This window comes from Pollachius pollachius (assembly GCF_949987615.1).
Source record: "Pollachius pollachius genome assembly, chromosome: 2".
NCBI classification, from domain to species: domain Eukaryota; kingdom Metazoa; phylum Chordata; class Actinopteri; order Gadiformes; family Gadidae; genus Pollachius; species Pollachius pollachius.
In genome coordinates, this window is record NC_136935.1 from 33021167 (window position 1) to 33042628 (window position 21462).

General features: G+C 46.8%; 1 protein-coding gene across 1 annotated transcript in view; it reads right to left on the minus strand.

Annotated features, from left to right (window-relative positions):
• Nucleotides 1-2301: 2301 nt before the first annotated feature.
• usp53b (ubiquitin specific peptidase 53b) overlaps nt 2302-21462 on the minus strand; it is a gene marked incomplete at its 3' end in the record, with an annotated part of 19934 nt that continues 773 nt past the window's right edge. The window contains exons 2-16 of the mRNA XM_079759089.1: nt 20753-20845; nt 20213-20347; nt 18879-18992; nt 18557-18639; nt 17767-17872; nt 15883-16029; nt 15409-15558; nt 14718-14889; nt 11402-11506; nt 9770-10205; nt 8984-9481; nt 8217-8269; nt 5491-5569; nt 3119-4017; nt 2302-2378 (exon numbers count right to left, since the gene is read on the minus strand). Of these exons, the coding sequence (XP_079615215.1) occupies nt 2302-2378; nt 3119-4017; nt 5491-5569; nt 8217-8269; nt 8984-9481; nt 9770-10205; nt 11402-11506; nt 14718-14889; nt 15409-15558; nt 15883-16029; nt 17767-17872; nt 18557-18639; nt 18879-18992; nt 20213-20347; nt 20753-20845 (3147 nt within the window). The remainder of the gene's footprint in view (nt 2379-3118; nt 4018-5490; nt 5570-8216; nt 8270-8983; nt 9482-9769; nt 10206-11401; nt 11507-14717; nt 14890-15408; nt 15559-15882; nt 16030-17766; nt 17873-18556; nt 18640-18878; nt 18993-20212; nt 20348-20752; nt 20846-21462) is intronic.

The following is a 21462-nucleotide window of genomic DNA, read 5'->3' on the forward strand; positions in this document are numbered from 1 at the left end:
CTTTCGTCACTATGATCAATGCATACCGTGTTGGATTTCCCAGTCCAGTTAAATTTGGGATGTCATACAAGGGCAATATGAGCCAATCCTTTATGGACTTAATTTCATCAACTCTCTGTGACCTGTTTGCATCATATCCCTAATGCTAAGATACATGTATCATTGTAAATAAAATGCACTTGAATATAGAAGTGTAACTTTGAATTTTTTTTTTAGGATGGCTGCAAAAGTCCCACAGCTAGTGTACACGACAGTGACTAAATTAATATAATTGTTCATCGTTAATATTAAAAAGCAGTGAAATCAGGACCAGCATCTTATTGACCTTGTTCCAGCAGGCCCACTGGGCCAGACGCTCAGTGAGGTTAAAAGAGAAGGTGACTCCGTATTTTTAGAACAAGCTATCAGGAATGTTAAATCTACAGATACAAAGTTTCAAAAAGTATTTCACACCAACTTTACGTCATGCATAGCAACGCCTACGTTCTTTAAACAAATGTGACAGTTAGACAGGAAAGAGTGGAGTCCAAATCCTAAGTAGAAATCCTTCTTTATGGGTGTCGTCATCAAAAATATTATTATTTGTGAAATTCTTGAAAATATAAAAAAAGCGGCTTTGAATTGAACTTTCTGATTCAGGAGAATTGTGGTTTCCGAGACTCAAAGTGACTTATATTTCAGGCTGGGGGCACCACAGTACACCAGAACGTTAAGACTTCTAAAAAGACATGCAGGGCTTATACCACTTTGTAAGACAATAATATTGTCTAATACACAAATGATATGTGAGCCCTAATTTTATTACTTTACAGGTCTTTGTAAATGTGAGAACAACGGAGGACAGGGTTTCTAGAGAATGACAAGAAGCATAATATTTGTGGATTTAACACCCAGGTTGTAGAAGTAGTACTAGTCTGAGTATTGTGGTATTGTGTATACAGTGTGAAAATCTATACAAATCTCAAGGAAGACCAAATACATTTCCCAATAAATATGTACCCCTTTAAATAACGATAGTTATTAAATAAATAAAGCAATAAATAACCAAACACATGTAGAAGTCATGATGTTTTCAGACATACAGATGCAAGAACTTATGTGCACCCGTAAATAAATAAACTATTAAAACAAATCAATCAAATCGACAGAAAGGTCTAATCAAAGATATTTATAACTATTGTATTATTTGGACTGGTTGATGGGGAGGGGGAAGAGCCCTGAGTTAAAGTGTGCGCAGAACATTTCCAATGTATATAGGCCTACTCTCTGCTATTTTTTATGCAGTCTGTGTTTAGGTATTGCATAACAACTTTCTCCCAACCTCCACAAGTTATTTGGAGACCGAAAAACAGCGTGATCGTATGTGTATTATGTGGTTTTATATTATAGAATACAAGTTAAGTTTGGAAAGGTTGGCATGTGTCTGCATCCATGGTGAAAAGCAGTGAGGAACTCATGCTGAGGCCGGACACACAAATGGAAAAATACGAGTTGAGTTGAATGACAACAAGAAACAAAGTGTCCATTTGAAACGCCTTAACACAATCCCTTATCACGGGTGATAAGGGATGAGTGTACCGTTGGTGCTGGGGAGAGTCCTTAAGACAGAAATAATAATTATAATCCAAAAGAGGGCTGAACGGACGTTTCAATGCAAATGGGCGGGGCTTATTCTACCTGAGCACAGGTGCGCACAGGTGGGCAGACCGTTAATGATGCAGCTGTCACTGTGGTTCACATGATTGCTGACATCATATATTTGTCTCACGAGAGACATATTTCCTGGTTCACAAAACGGGAACTCCTTTCAATAAATGTATATTTGCAATTTCTGCTAATAAAATAAAGAAACACAAAAAAATCTATATTTAAAATGGAAATGGCTCAGATTTGGCAAAATAAATCGTGGGGATTCCTGTTGAAGCCCCACTCCCAGACTAAAGGAGGCGATATTTCTTAAACAGAATATTCACCCAGGGATCCATGGCAACTGTTGCCAGAAGAAAAATGAATAAAAATAGATTTGATTTCACATAATCCTTCAAACATGACATTATCAATTCTGTAAACTCTTTGGCGTCCAGCTCAAACTTAAAGTAACAACTATAACATTATCAGAAAACAACGAACAACACGTGCAGATTCGTTTTTTTAAAGCATCTTTGCGATGACCTTGCATGGCCAAGACGAAATCCCGATCCCACCCAAACGAAGTGGCACCGGACAGAGGAAGATGGCCGTCATGCAGTTCTCTTCCAGTCTCTTCAAGCAAACAACACGTTATAAAAACAAATTATAGCGTCACAAATAGCCTCGCTCGTCCAGGCCTTTGGCAGCCACTGGGTTCCACTTTGCGGAGGGCTTATTGCTCGTATGGCCTGTGGAGAGAGGGGACAGTCAAACACATCACCTCAAACAGCCCAGAGCAGGAAGGCTGCTCCTCTGATCACAACGGGATCACAATGGCTCCGATGCCTGCTAAGATTAGACATTTTCCCCTAAAATATTGGTGCGGTTAAATAGAAAATACAAACAAAAACATATTTTGTGTAAAATCTTCTTTGTTGAAGTTTCCTATGTGTCCTATGTTTCTTATGTGTTCATGTTTCCTATGTTTCTTATGTGTTCATGTTTCCTATGTTGTGTTCATGTTTCCTATGTTTCTTATGTGTTCATGTTTCCTATGTTGTGTTCATGTTTCCTATGTTTCTTATGTGTTCATGTTTCCTATGTTTCCTATGTGTTCATGTTTCCTATGTTTCTTATGTGTTCATGTTTCCTATGTTTCTCATGTGTTCATGTTTCCTATGTTGTGTTCATGTTTCCTATGTTTCTTATGTGTTCATGTTTCCTATGTTGTGTTCATGTTTCCTATGTTTCTTATGTGTTCATGTTTCCTATGTTTCCTATGTGTTCATGTTTCCTATGTTTCTTATGTGTTCATGTTTCCTATGTTTCCTATGTGTTCATGTTTCCTATGTTTCTTATGTGTTCATGTTTCCTATGTTTCATATTTCAACAGCGGCTATCTTTAGACATGTGCACAAATCCCAATGAACCAAATGAAGGCAGTTATCCTCCAACATGTCCCAGAAGACATATCGTTGGCGTCACTCACTTGGGTCCGGTCTGTGTTTGGGCGGGTCCTGCGGGCGCGCCTCGTGGGGGCCGGGGTCTCCGCCGGCCCCCCGCAGGGCCTGCGGGGGGCCGGTGGGCGTCAGCACCAGGGGCCTCTGGTTGTGGTACTTGAGGCGGTACGTCTCCGTCATGCAGTGGTCCACGTTGAAGTACGTCGTCAGGGCGACCTCCGGCCCAGACGCCGCCGCCACCGCCGCCGTCGCCGCCGTCGCCTGCTGCTGCTCCGCCCCTCCCCCACCCGTCGTCGTCGCCGTCGACGACGATGACCTACTTCCGGAGGCCCGCTCCCGCTCCTCGCCGTCCCAAGACGACGCCGTGCTCCGCTCTGGGTCAGAGCCGGACCTGGAACTGGCCTCCGAGCAGGACTTCCTGCCGGTTGTCTCTGACTTCCTGTTGGGGCTGGCGTACGGTGTGGCGTTGGAGGCGGACCTCGGGGGGAGGGGCTCCTGGAGGAGGCGGGGTCTAAAGGTGGGATGGTTCTGGGACGGGGTCCTCAGAGAGGCGGTCCCAGCCAGTCCCTGCTGCTGCTGCAGGGGTGGTTGGGCACTGGGGGTCTCGCCTGGGGAGAGGATGTGGGGGTGCGGGGGGAGTCTGGGGGACTGGCCGGAGGTCTCGCCGGCGCCGGAGCGGTAGGCGCGGTCCCGGTCCTCAGGCTCCGACAGCGCCAGGTCGTCTGAGCTGTTCCACTCCGAGCTGCTGGTCTTGGTCACGTGCCGGTGGGCGGGGCTTCCGTCGCTGTAGCCTCGGGAGGACCTGCTCTCCGATTGGTCGCTGGGCGGTCCGGTCCGGCTCTCAGAGCTGGTGGAGTCCTTCTCCGAGGGGCCCGCCCTGCGCACGCCGCCGCTGACGCCGCCGCTCATCGCGTGCTTGGACTTTCGTCTGGAGAAATAAATCAGTAGATATATTTAAATATTTATACATAAGGAGAGAGAAAGCGCTGTCTGGAGTCTATCTGTAGGCATCTGAGACGTAGATATACAATATGGCACCAGTCCCACAGGCCTTTCACAGATGAACTCTGGATGAGCTCCGGAGATTCCGGTCAGATGATCAGGAGTGGCCCGTTCACACACACAACACGCACTAGAGATAAGCCTCGTTAGACGTGTTCTATGGGATCAGAACAGTCTCATTAATAATGAATGCACAGAGAAGGATTCACAAATGTATTTTGTGATTTATATATAAATGACTCTCTTCTCACAAATACATTTCAATGCACACACAAATGGATATCGGTATGTATAAATGTAAAATAAATCCATAAACAAAAATAAGTTTCACAAACACATTTCTGATCCACACACAAATGTGTCTTGTTTTAAATAAATGCAATATAAATCCAGAAAATATATTAAAACAAATATTTGCAATTTTCATAAAAAATGTGATTGGATGAAAACGAGGGAGGCATCTGATTGGCTACAGATAGTTCATTGTTGAAAAAATGCATTTGTGAATCCAACCACGTCAGGAGAGTCTCAAAAATCAACATATAAATACAGACCAGTTCACACACAAATGAAAACAAGTTCACAAATGAAAAGCGGCATGTAAATTCAAGTAAATTCAACAGTTTGTATATAAATGTAACAACATCCAAATACATTTTGATGAAAATTGCAAATATTTTTTGATTCATATATTTATGGATTTATATTACATTTATTTAAAACAAGACACATTTGTGTGTGGATCAGAAATGTGTTTGTGAAACTTATTTTTGTTTATGGATTTATTTTACATTTATACATACCGATATCTATGTGTGTGTGCATTGAAATGTATTTGTGAGAAGAGAGTCATTTATATATAAATCACAAAATACATTTGTGAATCCTTCTCTGTGCATTCATTATTAATGAGACTGTTCTGACCCCACACGTATTGGAGACACTCCGTGTGCTGTAAGCAAGGGCTTTTGTCGCAATGTTGACAAAACATGGAAGATGGGTGATGTTCCAAACTCTGTTATTCTGACTATTTTTGAGGTGATAACAACACTGCATTTATATTGACGTATATTAGGCGCAATATCAACGGAAGAGCGGTAAGTAGAAATAAGCTGGAACGCAGAATACAGGCAAGAAGAGAGACGTATGAAGCAGCTTAACTCTTTGATAGAAACATACTCAACACGTCAGCATCACCGGCACTCGCTCAGTCTGAATCCTCTGGCTCTCCAATTCTCCAGACATCACACTGAGGGCCCGGTAGATTGAACTCCGGCGGTGCCGATTCAGACATTGCCGTTCACACTTACAGCCCTACCGGGGATTACCTGGAGAATGCCTGAGTTATGGTGCACGTGTGAAAGGCCTACTGGTTTTGTTGGAGAGAGACAGTGGGTACCTTGTATTTGGACTGGTCTTCAGGTGGGAGTGTAGTCCAGGATCACAGTTCTTCCCCTGGGTCCTGGACTGTTGTTTACCTGAAGCCACCAGAGGGACAGAGTCGGTGCTTGTACTTTACCTGGACTGGGCAGCAACATGTAGTTTGTAGTCAGGTAGTTTTCGAAAAAATAGTGATGACAGCTAAACAGCTAAACAGACACATACACACAGAAACAGACTGTGGGGGTGTGTGTGGAAGATGGCTGGTTCACACAGCCTCATCTGGCCGATTCTGATGTGCACACGTGTTGCACATTGAGTAATCATTGTGCACAGGTTAAACCAGCCAAAACCACACACACTCAGGGAGGGATCTGCTACATGGAAACATGGTGCACCACGCCATGTATCAAGATATGCAAAAATTTCAATAACCAATCAATCACCACCCTGTGTTCTTTGTCTGGAGGAGCTCAATAAAAGAAATTCACACAAACACACACACACACACACACACACACACACACACACACACACACACACACACACACACACACACACACACACACACACACACACACACACACACAACCAGTACAGGGAATATGCTCCCGGCTCAAAACTCAAAAAAATCCCCAAATGGAGAACCAGCCGTTCTGGCCCTGAACCATTTCACAGCGGCCGACTGTACTAACTCCACGTCAGGTCAACTTGTTGTGGCCTACATTCAGCCTTCTCTTCAATCTGTTTTCTGGAGCGGGGCCCTGTCTCACCGCCTGCCTGCGTTGCAGTTCTGCCCCGCAGCAACAAGATGGCAGCAGAGTGAAAGTCACAGCAAGGTGAACGGACCAGAGCATGCTCAGTAGAGGGCACTGGGTTTAAAAATAGACGTGTTATGTTTGTTTTTGTTTTTTTCTTCTTCTGTGCCGTTGCCCTGGAGAGACGCGCGCAAGAGGCAGCCAAGAGTTGAACTGTTGAGAGTGCTTGTGCTTGGCTTTGGACTCCTGCTGTACGCCAACGGAAATAAATGAACAAAAGCATCCCATATAGGGGGAGTAGCGGGCCGCAGCGCCAGCAGTCCTGCCCAGCTGTGCTCCCTGGCCAGGCTTTTTTGGGATTATCCTGGGATTAATGCGTGTGCCGGGGTTTATTTGGTGAATAGGTTAAAGCAAGCTAAGAAGGCAAGCAAATACACCAACTGCTGTACCCGTGTCCATGCTTCACCCTCGGTGCAGTTTGGTGAAGCCCCTTTGAGGGTGCTGTGACTGACTTTTTTTGAATGTTTTATTTTTTTAACTAGTCAGTGATGTAAACTAATTGTTTGAATGAAGTCTGAAAATGTTTCTTGATTTTTTTTGGTAAAAATGTGTAACCGTAACATGGAAGATGTTCCTACTTTTATCACTAAAGCGAGAAGTCTGTTTTCACAAAACATGATGTTCATGACCTTTTATTTGTTAATTGAAAAACAAAAAAAATTGCTTGAACTTTTTTGCAGATAGATAATAAATAAGATTGTATCTGCACTTTACTGTGTGTCGGTGTGTGTGTGTGTGTGTGTGTGTGTGTGTGTGTGTGTGTACAGCTTAGAGAAGCACAGATGTAGATCATAGGCCTTTTAAGCTTTTTAACATCGTGTCTATTTCTCAGAACGTTCCTCCTCATAAATCCTATACGCAGAAACAATGTTGGAAATAGGAAAACCGGCTCGAGTCCAGCGACAGAGAGAAGTTGCTCAGGACCATATTCACCGTCATAGAATGACGGGATGCTGGGCTGGCCTCTAGAAGGATAAAGGAGACATCTAGTCGACGTACAAGTCCTTCCATGCAGCTCAGTATCTACTCATCCATCATCACATTGTTTCAGGGATTACGTGTGTTTTTTTCTACGTTTTCATTTGCTGTAAGCCCAAAGATGCTAGTATTAGGTTATTAGGGTCATGGCTGTGTTTGACTACTTAAAAACACATAATGGACAGGAATTAAATTATGATTTAACCACAACAAATAGTACCTTGGAGCGTATCCAGAACGCTGCGGCGCACCTCGTGTTCAACCTACCTAAATTCTCCCATGTGACCCCCCTTTTCCGGGAACACCACATGCTCCCTGTAGTAGCTCGTATCAGATTCAAGATGATGGTACTGGCCTACAAGGCGGTCAATGGAACTGCCCCTGCCTACCTCCAAGCATTGGTCAAACCAAACACCACAGCTCGAGCGCTCCGCTCAACTACCTCAGCTGGACGTCTGGTACCGACTTCGCTTGGAATAACCAAAGGTTGATCATCAGAGTCACAACTCTTCTCTCTTTTGGCCCCGCAGTTGCGGAACGAGCTCCCTGCCGATGTCAGGACCGCAGAGTCGCTCATCAGCTTCCGCAAAAGACTCACTTGTTCAGAGTTCACCTAGACTCTGCATAGCCAACCCTCCCTCCCTGTTGTACTTCCTGGCACTTGTGCAATATACGCACTTATTGTATGTCGTACTTAGTATAGTACTTAGTTGTGTAGTAACTTATCCTAGCTATCTTTGTTGTATACACTGGGAATGGGTTAACCTAGCGATTGTTATTGCTTGCACTTGATTCTATGAACATCCTTACTGTACCGATATATTGTTTATACTTCTTATGAAAAATGTACTTACGCAAGTCGCTTTGGATAAAAGCGTCTAAATGCAATGTAAATGTAGTACTTGAGTTAGTTTTAAGGCAAGACATTATAGATATAGACATAACTTACCATTGTGTGGAGGAGAACGCATTGCACTTTGTTTTTGATGTGGCTGGCTCTTGCTAAATAAAAGCAAAAAACACAAACAAGGGTTGTGGATTAAACCTCTCATGAAAGGGTGAGGACATGTTGAACCCACTCAGAAAATCAAACCCATTATAATCGAAGATTTTTATCTGGTAAACCTGCTTGTTTCGAACAAAATGGAAACCATTTTTCTTAGACCCTGGCAACTTATGCAGACTGGACCGGATCAGCTCGAGGAACTGTCCCTTGGTGAGGTCTCCTAATCACTAGAGGAGCTGTCCCTTGGTGAGGTCTCCTAAACACTAGAGGAGCTGTCCCTTGGTGAGGTCTCCTAAACACTAGAGGAGCTGTCCCTTGGTGAGGTCTCCTAAACACTAGAGGAGCTGTCCCTTGGTGAGGTCTCCTAAACACTAGAGGAGCTGTACCTTGGTGAGGTCTCCTAAACACTAGAGGAGCTGTCCCTTGGTGAGGTCTCCTAAACACTAGAGGAGCTGTCCCTTGGTGAGGTCTCCTAAACACTAGAGGAGCTGTCCCTTGGTAAGGTCTCCTAAACACTAGAGGAACTGTCCCTTGGTGAGGTCTCCTAAACACTAGAGGAGCTGTCCCTTGGTAAGGTCTCCTAATCACTAGAGGAGCTGTCCCTTGGTGAGGTCTCCTAAACACTAGAGGAGCTGTCCCTTGGTGAGGTCTCCTAAACACTAGAGGAGCTGTCCCTTGGTGAGGTCTCCTAAACACTAGAGGAGCTGTACCTTGGTGAGAAGGTCTCTGGCGGCAGCCTCCTGTCCTTGCTGGTGGAGCCGTCCACTCCGGGGGAGTCCGGGTTGGTGGAGCCGCTGCTCAGGCGGTCGCTGCTCTCGTAGCCCGACTCGGTCCTCTGGATGGTCCAGGTGTCGCTGCGCAGCAGGGTGCGCGGGCCTCCTCCTCCCCCGCCGCCACCCCCTCCTTTGAGCCGACCCGGCCGGCTCTCCGACTCCACGGAGCTGTGGCTCTCCGTCTCCAGACGCTGCTCGTCCTCGTAGATGGTCATCAGACACTTCTGCTGCTGCTGCTGCAGCTGGCGCCGATCACCGTCCCCCCCGCGGGTCTGGGCCGGGTCGCGGTTCTCCCCCCGGGTGTGGAGCGGCTCCCGCTCCCCGCCTCGGGTGTGGACCGGATCGCCCTCTCCCCCTCGGGTCTGGAGCGGCTCGCGCGTCTCCCGCTGGACGTGCGCCGCCCGGCTGCTCTGGGGGGACGGCTGGGCCGGTCGGCTGCAGAGGCAAGGAGAGGGTTACTCAGGCAGCGCCCTTCCAGCGCAAGGCCGCCCGGAGAGCTGTACGAAGGCAGGACTCACTTTTAAAAAAACAATACAACCATAAAAGTCTGAAAAAAAAGACTAGGGTCAGCACGGGTCTCCCAAAGATAGGAAATGAGCAGACAGAGAGACCTCGAGTGGCAGAAGTTACGTTTTATACTTTCAACAAGATTAGTGTTAGTGTATAAGTGTTGACTGTGTTCCGCCCTCCCGTGATGTCGGTGTGAGCTGCAAGCGGCCTCACCATGCCTGGGTGGAGCCCTGGGACCCCAGGAGGTGGTGCTGCAGGGTCGGGTGGCGTCGCAGCTCCATGTCGCTGAGCACGCTGTCCACGTTCAGCGCCTCCCTCACGGGCCGCCACGTGGCCTTGGGCCGGCTCCCCCGGGCCTTCTCTGAGGGCTCCTGGGGGCCGCTGTCCGGGTCGGGCCGCCCGGGGGAAGAGGAGGAGGAGGAGGAGCTGGTGATGGTGCTGTTGGTGGACCTCCGGCTGCTGGAGGCTGGGGCTCCACGGGGCTCCTGAATGGCCCTGCTGGTAGAGGTGGAGGTGGCGGTGGGGGCAGGGTGACCAGAGGCCTTGTCCGGACGAGGACCGGAGCCGGAGCCCCCACCTCGAGTCTTAGGCTCAGCCGGCGTCTTCAGGCCGTTCTCCAGAGGAGGGGACAGTCTGCAGTACGGCACCCCTTGAACAGAATGCCACTGGTTCACAACCACGATCACCCCCTGGATGGACCTCCAGTAGATTCTGATCCTACAGGACCAATACCCCCTGATCCTACAGGACCATACCCCCTGATCCTACAGGACCATACCCCCTGATCCTACAGGACCATACCCCCTGATCCTACAGGACCATACCCCCTGATCCTACAGGACCCTGATCCTACAGGACCATACCCCCTGATCCTACAGGACCATACCCCCTGATCCTACAGCACCATACCCCCTGATCCTACAGGACCATACCCCCTGATCCTACAGGACCATACCCCCTGATCCTACAGGACCATACCCCCTGATCCTACAGGACCATACTGTATACCCTGATCCTACAGGACCATACCCCCTGATCCTACAGGACCATACCCCCTGATCCTACAGGATCCTGTACACTGATCATACAGGACCATACTGTATACCCTGATCCTACAGGACCATACACCCTGATCCTACAGGACCCTGATCCTACAGGACCATACCCCCTGATCCTACAGGACCATACACCCTGATCCTACAGGACCATACCCCCTGATCCTACAGGACCATACCCCCTGATCCTACAGGACCATACCCCCTGATCCTACAGGACCATACCCCCTGATCCTACAGGACCATACCCCCTGATCCTACAGGACCATACCCCCTGATCCTACAGGACCCTGATCCTACAGGACCATACCCCCTGATCCTACAGGACCCTGATCCTACAGGACCATACCCCCTGATCCTACAGGACCCTGATCCTACAGGACTGTGTCATAGAGACCCCTTCACTGACACGCTGGACAAATACCATGAACCAGAGACCAGGGTCGATGGCAAAGAAAAAAGTTGTATTTCTCTGGAGGGATCCTTTCTATAATGTTAGCATAAAGTCTGAGGCGATCAGCAACGAAAACAAGCACTTTTAGAGGACATACACTGACGGGCACTATTGAGCCAAAGGATTGCATTGCAGTGCAGCGCATTTTTCAAGGATTACGGCTGCAGCAATCTGGCTAAATACTGGGCCAATTCACAAATTAATTGACCCATTGGTCAATTAGACCCAAATTATCAGCAAATGGGTCCAAGATCTCCTCTGAGCACCGTCAAGTTAATTGTATTTGTTTAGCCCTTAATCAGACAGTTCCAGTCTCTAACACACACACACACAGACCTTTTTGCTGCGCGTGGTCAGTTCTGTGATGCCCTCGGTCCTTCTTGGCGGTCGCACAGCCTCGGGGGAAGCCCTCCATCTTGGGACTGCTGAGAGGAAGCCTCACTGCGGAGATCGGTCAGAGTTGACCAAAGGACAATAACAGATCATCCACCAACCATGACGCCTGTCTAAATTTTCTCATGCAGGTTAGCATCTCCGATAAATGTGTGTGACAGGTCTGCAGACCAAAACCTGAGAAGCTTGAAAGCGTGGGTAACCTTAGGTGAGACAAACACAAGGGCCACCGTGGAAGACAAGCAAACCACCCGGGCCTCCAGACTGACAGACACACAATCATTCGTTATCTCCGTGGCACACTCAGTGGTCTATAGTTTGCAGTCCCTGAGATGTAGAATATCCTAACAAAGTGATAAGGCTGTAGCCAAGGGTTCCACAGACCATGTCGGGCCTCCTTAGTATCATGGCTCCAAGCTCTCCACATTATGATTCAACCTGCCATCCACTCTTTCACCCGTCCAACCACAAGTTGGGTCACGTTCAAAGTTAGTTTTACGCTCAGCACATTGCAGAAAAAATGGCTGTGGTTCTAAGAAAAAGACAATTGTTTGAAAACCGATTGGCTATGAGTACACGCGCTCCCACACATGAATGCTACTGGGGAGGCCCAGGGGCCCCCAGGGGCCCTCTGGGGCCTGAACGGACCTCCACTGTAGCCTGCAGTAGATTGAGGGGCCAGTAGTGGGCTGTGAAGGACCTGGCTGTCTCTGCGGGGCCCTGCATTCTGCCTGCCTGCCTCAGGCTTCCTGGGCCCACTCACTGTGGACACAAAAGGACACAATTGGTCTAAAGGGTTGTTAGGCGGGACTTATAGTCGCCATAATGCCAAGTGCGTGGAGAGCTTACGCACGGCCATGGCGCGTATAATCGCTGTTCGCCGTAACGTTGTTGTGGACGGGCAGTTTGAGTTGGCAACACGCAACAAAAGGGGCCAAACTATAAGCTAAGTTTGATTCTAATGGAGATTACTTTTCACAAATGAATGGTGTATAAATAATTAAATAAAATAATGTTTTAAAACAAATGACAAAATATTACTTCAAAAATATACTTCACCATCAAATCGTTTTGAAGCCATGAGGAAAAAGGTTTGGGAATGGGATGAGAAGAACTACATGCTAAATGCGGCAGCCAGGCTGTGCTGTCATTATTGCTCTTGTAGATTCAGTCAATCTCATATGCATACGCAGGGGAGGCGATTCTCCTTCAAAACAAACACTGTTTAACCCCAGTTTATGGCAAGACAGACACATGTCGCCGAGAGAGCAACACGAATGTTGCTAAAACATTAGAAATGTGGGGTAGAAGCTGCAGAATATAAGAGGAAACTGTAGAGGGTAGAAACTAAATGAGCTGTAAAAGACATCGCATTTGCTGCATTGTTTCTCCATGTTATAACTGACACGCTCTTCAACTGAAATGTATGTAACAAAAAAAACACAACTCCAACACAATCATGTAGACATGGAAGCACAAGTAAGTAACATAAGCTATGAAGTGCTTTTACTGCCTCCTGTCTCCCGGGTCGTGGTGGATTACAACTCTATAAGGACTTGTTTAACATTAAATAGCAGAAACTCAGAGTGGCGTGAACTTGCCTGATCTGAAGGTTAACTGTAGATCAACAATCAGCAGAAATGTCATGTTATTGCAACCACGATGGGAACAAAAAAATGTAGATGAAAGCTGGAACGACATACAAATACACATCCCTCCTAGAAGGCAAAGATGACAAATCGACATGGAATCATGACCTACAGGAAGGAACGACCAAAGCGTTCTGTATCTAAGCTTCAGCTCCAACTAAAACTAGTCTCACAACAAAATCCATTTTCCACGAACTTCTAAACCACTACATTCTGAACACTAACCAAACAAATTACTTACAATGTTTTCCCCCAAACCAGGGCCTTGGTCCCATGCCAGCCGGGATGCCCGGGCTCAACACTACCGCGCAACAATCCATCTAAACGCAGACGGACGCCATTTTGCCCCCTCCCGAAAAAGGAAAAAACAGAACAAAAGAAGACAGAAGACAAACCCCAGCAGGAGCAGTTCAGAGAATGGAGCCACACAACATGGGAAGCATCTGGCAGGACTGAGCTGGACCGAGCCAGAGCAGGGAGGGAGAGAGAGGCGAGGGAGCAGGGATTAAGGCAGGGCGCGTGGGTTATAATCTGCCCGCGTTGGCCTGTGCCAGGTTCAACCCAGAACACCGGGCTGGGGGGAGATCTCCCTGGCATGGGGAATGGTTTAAACCTACTCTAAAACAATCCCAGCGCCGCACACACACATGCACGACATAATCGCCTGTGTTGAGGTGAAATTGTTATTGTTTAAATGACGCAATTTGTTGTAATGAAATGATTGTTTTTAATGCGCGGGCGGGCACGGCGAGGTACATTTCGGAGGTACTCTGAGAGATTGTTTTGGCGCGGAGGTGAGCAGGGTGGAGTTTAGCAGGGGATGGCAGCACGATCCCCGCTGTAATCCGTATCAAACTACTCATCTCATCGTCGGTGCTTTACACATTTTGTTCCTGTTTTAATCCACCTGAGGTACGGAGTATTACCGCTCGGAGTTGGATGTGATCCCTGAACCGAACACCTGCACGCCTGATCTCATGAGTAGGAACATTGCAGACAGTAGAAGTGGGAGTGTGTCAAAATTCACCCCAAACTTTTTGCTCCCATCCTTATGTATGAAGTAAAGACGGACACAAACTTTGTCTATTGCTGTGAGACTAGAGTCCCACCGTGTTCCAGCTCCAAAGCTACGTACAACTTAGACTTCAGATACATGTCAGACGTACAGGCGTTAGAAATCCTGCTTGAAGATAACAGGCAGGCGGAGGACATTGGGAGACGAACCCGGGACTTTCAGCCTGTAGTCCACAACACAAATTTCCAGTACCTCATAAAAAAAACAAAACGCTCAAAACACCTTTGCGTTCAGGTCCCGGAATAGTTGCGCACATTACGTCTATTTCCTATTCTGTCCGCCAAAACAGTGTTTTAAGTGAGTGTTCAACAGATTTGTAGTTGAGATCTGTGTTTGAAAATATGTTAAAAATAAATAATCTGTATTTGCGTTTCCGTGTTTGTAAATGCGTAGAGAAATGTGCAACAGGTGCACAGTGTGGTGGTGACGCCGTCTGGACATGACTGGCCAACAAGCGTAGACCAAAGCGGTGTGGCCCGGCGGCCCCTTGCTGGACGGCCCGGCGGCCCCTCGCTGGACGGCCCGCCGGCGTTACCTGCCATCTCCCCGTTGACCCCGTTGGCCCTGTAGCGGGGGCACATGGTGGTGTGGCGGGGGGCATCCTCGCTGGAGATGTGGGTGCCCTCCGGGTTGGTGTAGAAGATGAGCAGCGGCTGGTAGTGGCCGCGGATGCACTTGGACGCCACGTCTTTCCACTTTGACCCGATCTGCAACACACAGGTCTGGTCTAAGAGCGCGTAGCACACACACATATAGGCATGGACGGTTTGAATGGTCGTGGATGCCCTCGCCATGGAATGAAATGGGACTGTGTCACAGTATTCACCTCTTTAACGTGTACAGTACAATTTTATGAATGGAACTTCCTCTATAGCTGAATTTTTGATAACTTGTGGAAAGTGGCCCACATTTTAGACTTTGAACTAGCCCGAAAACCCAGCTATGCCGAAATGCTACAAGGGTTTTACGTCTACTGATGTACCCTCACCAAATAAAAAAAATTGTGAACCAAAACGATGTCGTCGAAGCATTCGTGAACGCTTCACATAAAGATTTGTAGCGTACCTCTGAAAGCAGAAGTGCGCTCACTGCGCGATCCACAGTTATGGTTCACCAAACAGTTGGTAAGGTTGGTTGCAGTCTGCCACCTCACCACTAGAGGCCACTAAACCCTCCACAACTCCCCTTTAATCCTCTACTGACACTAGACGTGCAAAGGCGCTGACCTCTTTGACGGTGGCGTCGTCGAAGAACACCCACTTGCAGGACTTGCTGTGGTAGGCGAAGGCCGAGTAGTGCTTGCTGGAGAAGCAGATCATCCCCACCAGGTGAAGTTCGCTCCGCTTGGCGTTGTCGTCGGTCACACGGTTGAACATCTGGGAGGAGAGCACACACACAAACACGGTTGGATGACCATTTTGTAATACTTTGTGCTATCAGACATGTTGCTGATTGCTTGGACCAAACTTGTTTTTTAGTTTCCAATAATTGTTATTGGTTTATTATTTTGCTTTGGATATCAACTGAAAGAAAGTAAGAAAATTGATTACAATTATGTCAGGTATATGTATATATTCTCCAACAATGGGATGCGATAAAACTTAGAAACGACATTGCTGTTAACAAGATGGCGTTACACAGCCCAGTGACTTGTGTTTATGGCGTTCTTCCAGACTCCATGTTGTATAAGTTGTTCTCACCCCTGATAGGTTGAGGCGCGGGCCGAGGGAGCGAATCACGTCGTCCGTGAGGTCGGACTGCTCGGCGTCCCACACAAAGCCGATCGTCACGATCTCTGGACAGTTCATCAGCACACGCCTGATCCTGATGCTTTGACCACACTTGCTCTACACACGCACACACACACACACACATGCGCACACGCACACGCACACACACACACACACGCACACACAGAATAGGATAGAAACACATACACACACACAAACAAACACACAGACCCCACACACACAGATCCCCCCCCACACACACACACACACACACACACAGACCCAGCAAGACACGCACACACACACACACACACACAAACACACACACACACAAAGAACCAGAAAGAAACACATACACACACACACAGACCCCCACACACACAGACCGCCCCCCACACAGTCCCAGAAAGACACGCACACAAACACACAGTCCCAGAAAGACACACACACACACACACACACACACAAAACCAGAGGCACAATCAAACACACACACATTCAAACACACACAAATCCGGATGCACAACCAGAGGAACACACAGACACACACATGGCCAGATGGAGATGCACAATCAAACAGACAAACACACTCACACAAACACACACACACAGACACACACACGCACACACACACACACAGACACACACACACACACACACACTTTATTTGAATGTGAGCCAGTGAAGTATTTTAAGCCCTGGATAAAGGGCTTTATAAATAAACTTAACTTGATGTTAAAATCGAGTGTAATTCTAGACGGCTTTGAGCTCCCAAAATAACAACTCTTTGACAACAAAGTAAGAATAAAACGTGACATTTGTAGCAAGCAAAGCTGGCCTTGGTTATGTCACAACATATGTTTCCTTCAGTCCTGCGTCGCTGCGAACTGAATGACAACCGCATGATGCAGATATGCTGAAGAACACGGGGGGGGGGGGGCAGATACAGGACACTTAGCCACGCGGCAACCTTACACACACAAACACACACACACACACACACACACACACACACACACACACACACACACACACACACACACACACACACACACACACACACACACACACACAAGTGGCCGCCAGCCGTAGCCAGGGCACAGGACAACAACAGTGGATAAGCCGGTCCCGCTATTTATAGCCCATCTCCAGTCTGGCGCCCGCCCCTTCCGGATGCTTCAAGTGCAGGGCTACAGAAGACCGGGACAAAAGTTTCTACCCCTGCCTCGGCGGGCGCGCTCTCGTCCTTGTCTCCGTAGAGGCGTGTTCGCTGCACTTGTCTGTCCCTACGCGTCACATATTCACAGCTGCCAGGTGAATTGTGAATACACGACAACCCCATGGGAGTTTAATCCTTAATACAGTCATTTATCAGGAAAAAAATAAATAATAACAACGACCCATTGATTTGTACATTGCTCTGAAGGTGTGTTTAAATTGTGACGATATGAACGTGTGATTATATTGTGACGATATAAACGTGTGATCATATTGTGACGATACAAACGTTAGATTCTAATTTGACGATATGAGCCTGTTATTATAATGTGACGATATGAACGTGCGATAACATTGTACAGTGCTAGTCGGCGCTCAGCAGCGCCATGATGTCACCGGGTGCTGAGCGCACTCGGGCGGCGGTGGCGGCGGCGGCCGGGGTGTGATTACAAACAAAATCCCTCTCAGAGAGGACTAGTGTGAATTTGGAAACAAATCGGTGTCAGCGCACGGATTACGGCACACCGCCGTGTCTTTGAACCCGGCAAAACTTCCAAAGAGGCGGTAAGCGGATGACTCCTGGTGGGTGGGGCTGTGGGTGCTCCTGTGCAGGGGGACGGGGGGATGGAGACGTACCGGGCAGCTGCGGAGGTCTCCTGAGGTGTTGGCGGCCTGGAGCAGCTCCCCGAACATGTCTGCACGCTGGCGCTCGCTCTTTCCCAGCAGGCCGTCCACCTGCTGACTGGGGGGACATAGGGGGCGGGGGGGGGGGCTCATTGAGAGGGGGCCCTTACCCTCGACCCCACACCGGCTGGGTCTGCTTCAGTGAAGATGTCCGTTTTTTGTCCATGATTTTTTTGGTTCATATAATTTTTGCTGAAATTGTCAATAATTATGCTTTTTTTTTTGAGAATTATTTTCCTTTTTACTTTTAGTCACTATAAGTCACTTCAACATGTGATTATTACAGCTCTATGCTGTAACTTATTTTTTGAATCAATTGTTTTACATGTTTCTTGTTGAGTTGTTTCCCTTGTTTATTAATTTCAGTTTTGCGTGATTCGATTTCCCGCACCGACCATGCTGAGAATACAATTCTACGATGTTTTGGACAAAATCTGCCACCAAAGGGCATGGAAATGAAAGGTCTGATTTTGTTTTTCAAGGACTTCTTGGTGATAACATAACAGTTTCACTGTTATTAATAAATAATACAACAAAAGATAATATATACTGTATTTATATTAGCATTCCTCAAGCATGTAGAACGCATGGAACATTGCAAGAGAAAATGTAAAAAAATTAAATGTGTTATGCAGTGAAGGAACGTACCATAATGCAGTGGGGGAGACATAATGTACCAGCAGGGTGAACCGCGTTACGCAGTGAAGGAACATACCATAATGCAGTGGTGGAAGGAACGTACCATAATGCAGTGGTGGAGACATAATGTACTAGCTCGGTGAAGGGGTGCGGGTCCGAAGATGCTCCACAACTGCGACAAACAAACTGTTGAGGAAAAGATTCAGAGTTCACGAAATCAGTACATTTTCTTTGTAATATACGTCTTCTTCACTTCACTTAAGTGATGGTACACCCTCAATGAATTCATCAAACATAATTCTGTAGTATACCCTCAATGACGTCTTCAAACATAATTCTGTAGTATACCCTCAATGAAGTCAACAATCATCATTCTGTAGTATAACCCCAATGAAGTCATCAAACACACATGTCTTTAGGCGTACCTGCTCATAGAGAGTCATGGCAAACTTCTGGTGCGTGATGCAGGATTTCGACGAGCATCCGTCGGTGGCCGTGTCAGAGACGATGTGCAGGTGGATGCGTTCCAGGATGTTCTCCTACAGGGTCAGGGAAAAAGATATTAATAAGGGATGCAAATCTAAACTTATTGGTCATTATTCTCATATTCATAATGTTTTCCTAATGCTCATACATTTTACCGAAAAAACACCTCAACACAAAACTAGAATAAAGCTGTAGATAATATCTGCAATGAACCATTAACCTATTGTTATTACACATTTTTGGCTGCTATTTTCAATTTTAACAGGTGGATATATTGTAGTTGAATGTTCTGTTTTAATATACACTATTTAATAACGCAGTGGTACAATGAATGCATGCGTTTATAAGCATTGCAGGCCCCAGTGGGAATCTAACCACTGACAGTGTTAATGTTGCTGATGATGCACGAGTACCAATTGACCTAGACAGCACCATCATCATTAAATAATGCAAATGGAGATCTCAACAGAATCATAGGGTCATAGGGTTTGAGCTCAGAAACTGATTTCAAGTCAGTTACTCCTGCTGTTGGCCCCAAACCTTTCTCCTCCGTCATCCATTTTGTATTATTCTGTTCACAATGTGAACAGCTGGGCGAGACGCAAATCTCTTGAGGGCAATTTCAAACAAAAACCAGCTCCGAACAAAGCACAACTCCTTTGGAAAGTCTCACACTAAAATGCTGGCTTTCCATTTCAGATAACAACCGAGCCTGTCTCTTTCGGATCACATCATTCTGTCTTGACAGCGTTATAAGGTCAAGGGACGGAAGGAAGGAACGGGCCGGTAAAATGTTTTCTTTATTCTTTCTACTTCTCAGAGTCACAGTAGAGCACATCAACCCAGTGCTTTAATCCATCGGATAGAACCATCCTTCTTCTACATCTCTGCCTCCAACTGTTCCTTTAAAGCAGTGGTTTTCTGGACCCAGCCAGGCACCAAGTGGGTCGCCAGTGTCACAAGGGAAAAACATGATTTCAAAAAATGTATGCTTGCTGATATGTCCTGAAAATTATATTACTCTACTGATGACCAACCGGCTATAAATAGAGAAACACTCTTACTTTTGACAAGGTCGTGAGAATGTGTTAATGCGCTGAATACTAGCTGGGTAGGGGGTGTGAGAGTTTCGGAAGGTAGTTCACGGCATGAGAAGGTTCTGTGACACTGGTGTAAAGGGGGGGATAACACGTGTTTAAGGCTGTGGGACTGGGGGATGGGGGGGTATGAGAATTGTTTCAGGCTGGGGGGCTAGAGGGGGGGCGGTACTCACGAAGCACTCGGCGGCGTCGTCCATGAGGCCCAGCTGAAAGCGCTGCTCGTCCTTAAAGGTCTCGGCCAGCGCGTTGCGGAGGCTGTCCGACGCCAGGGTGCGCTCCCTGCTCTGCTGGAACTGCCCAAATATACTCTGTGGAAACAGAGTGCGCACGCACACACACAAACAGGCATGCACACACATGCACACGCATGCAGGCGCGCACACATGAACACGCATTCACACACATTCGCACGCAGGCAGCACAAACACACACATGAACACGCATGCACACACACACGCACAGAAAGAACAACAGTAAAGGAGTGTTTTTGAAGATAATGCTCGAAGTTCATCGCGATAACCGCTATCATCATATTTTCCATATTGCCAGGCAGCCTAAAGCACAGACTACCTCATCAGCAGAAACTGAATCAGAATACTGCTTTTTCTTTTAGTTTATTAATACAAATCTAAAATGATTCTGCAGAAAATGAATGTGACGACAATGCAATATATTTACTGTTTTAAAACATGATGAAATAAAAAACAACAAACCTTCAAAGCACAGAAAATACACGCATCTCCAAGACAAAAGTGCCCTGAGAGTTGTCTCAGGCTTCTCCTGAATATATCTAACTGCCACAGCACCTGAGGAAACAAAACCACACACAGGCCATCTAAAGAGTAGTCGGAATGCTCGGCCGAGACATGATTTGAGTATCCTGTATATCAGTGGTATTCACTATTTTTTTCAGGAGAGCCGCACTGACAGGACGACGTCAACAGGAGAGCCATTTTTACCGCAAAGTATCAAAAGCTATAAATCCAGTCATAAATAAGTATGCCTGCTTAATAATATGTCCTCCCTGAAGCAGTGTTTCCCACAGAATTTTGTGAAACTGTGGAGGGAACCCGGTCCTTAGCGGGGTCCGGGGGCATGCTCCCCCGGAAGAAAATTTAGTACCTTTTAACCTGGAATGCATCAATCTGGTGCACTTTGAGAGGAAAATTAAGACTTGTGTGACTGTGTGCTATTTTCTGGAATAATGTGGAGACACTGGGTCACATAACATGGAAGCTATTGAAGAATAAGTTTATAAGAATAAGTCCATCCAAAGAGCACATTCTCTCTTGTTATGCAGGAAAACCGCCAATCTGGCAACCCCGCTGTCAGCGTAGAGCCGAGCAAGTTAAAAAATATTTTCTAGACAAGGCTATATTTCCACCTTTTAATGCCGCTGTTGATTTATTTTTTAAATAATTGT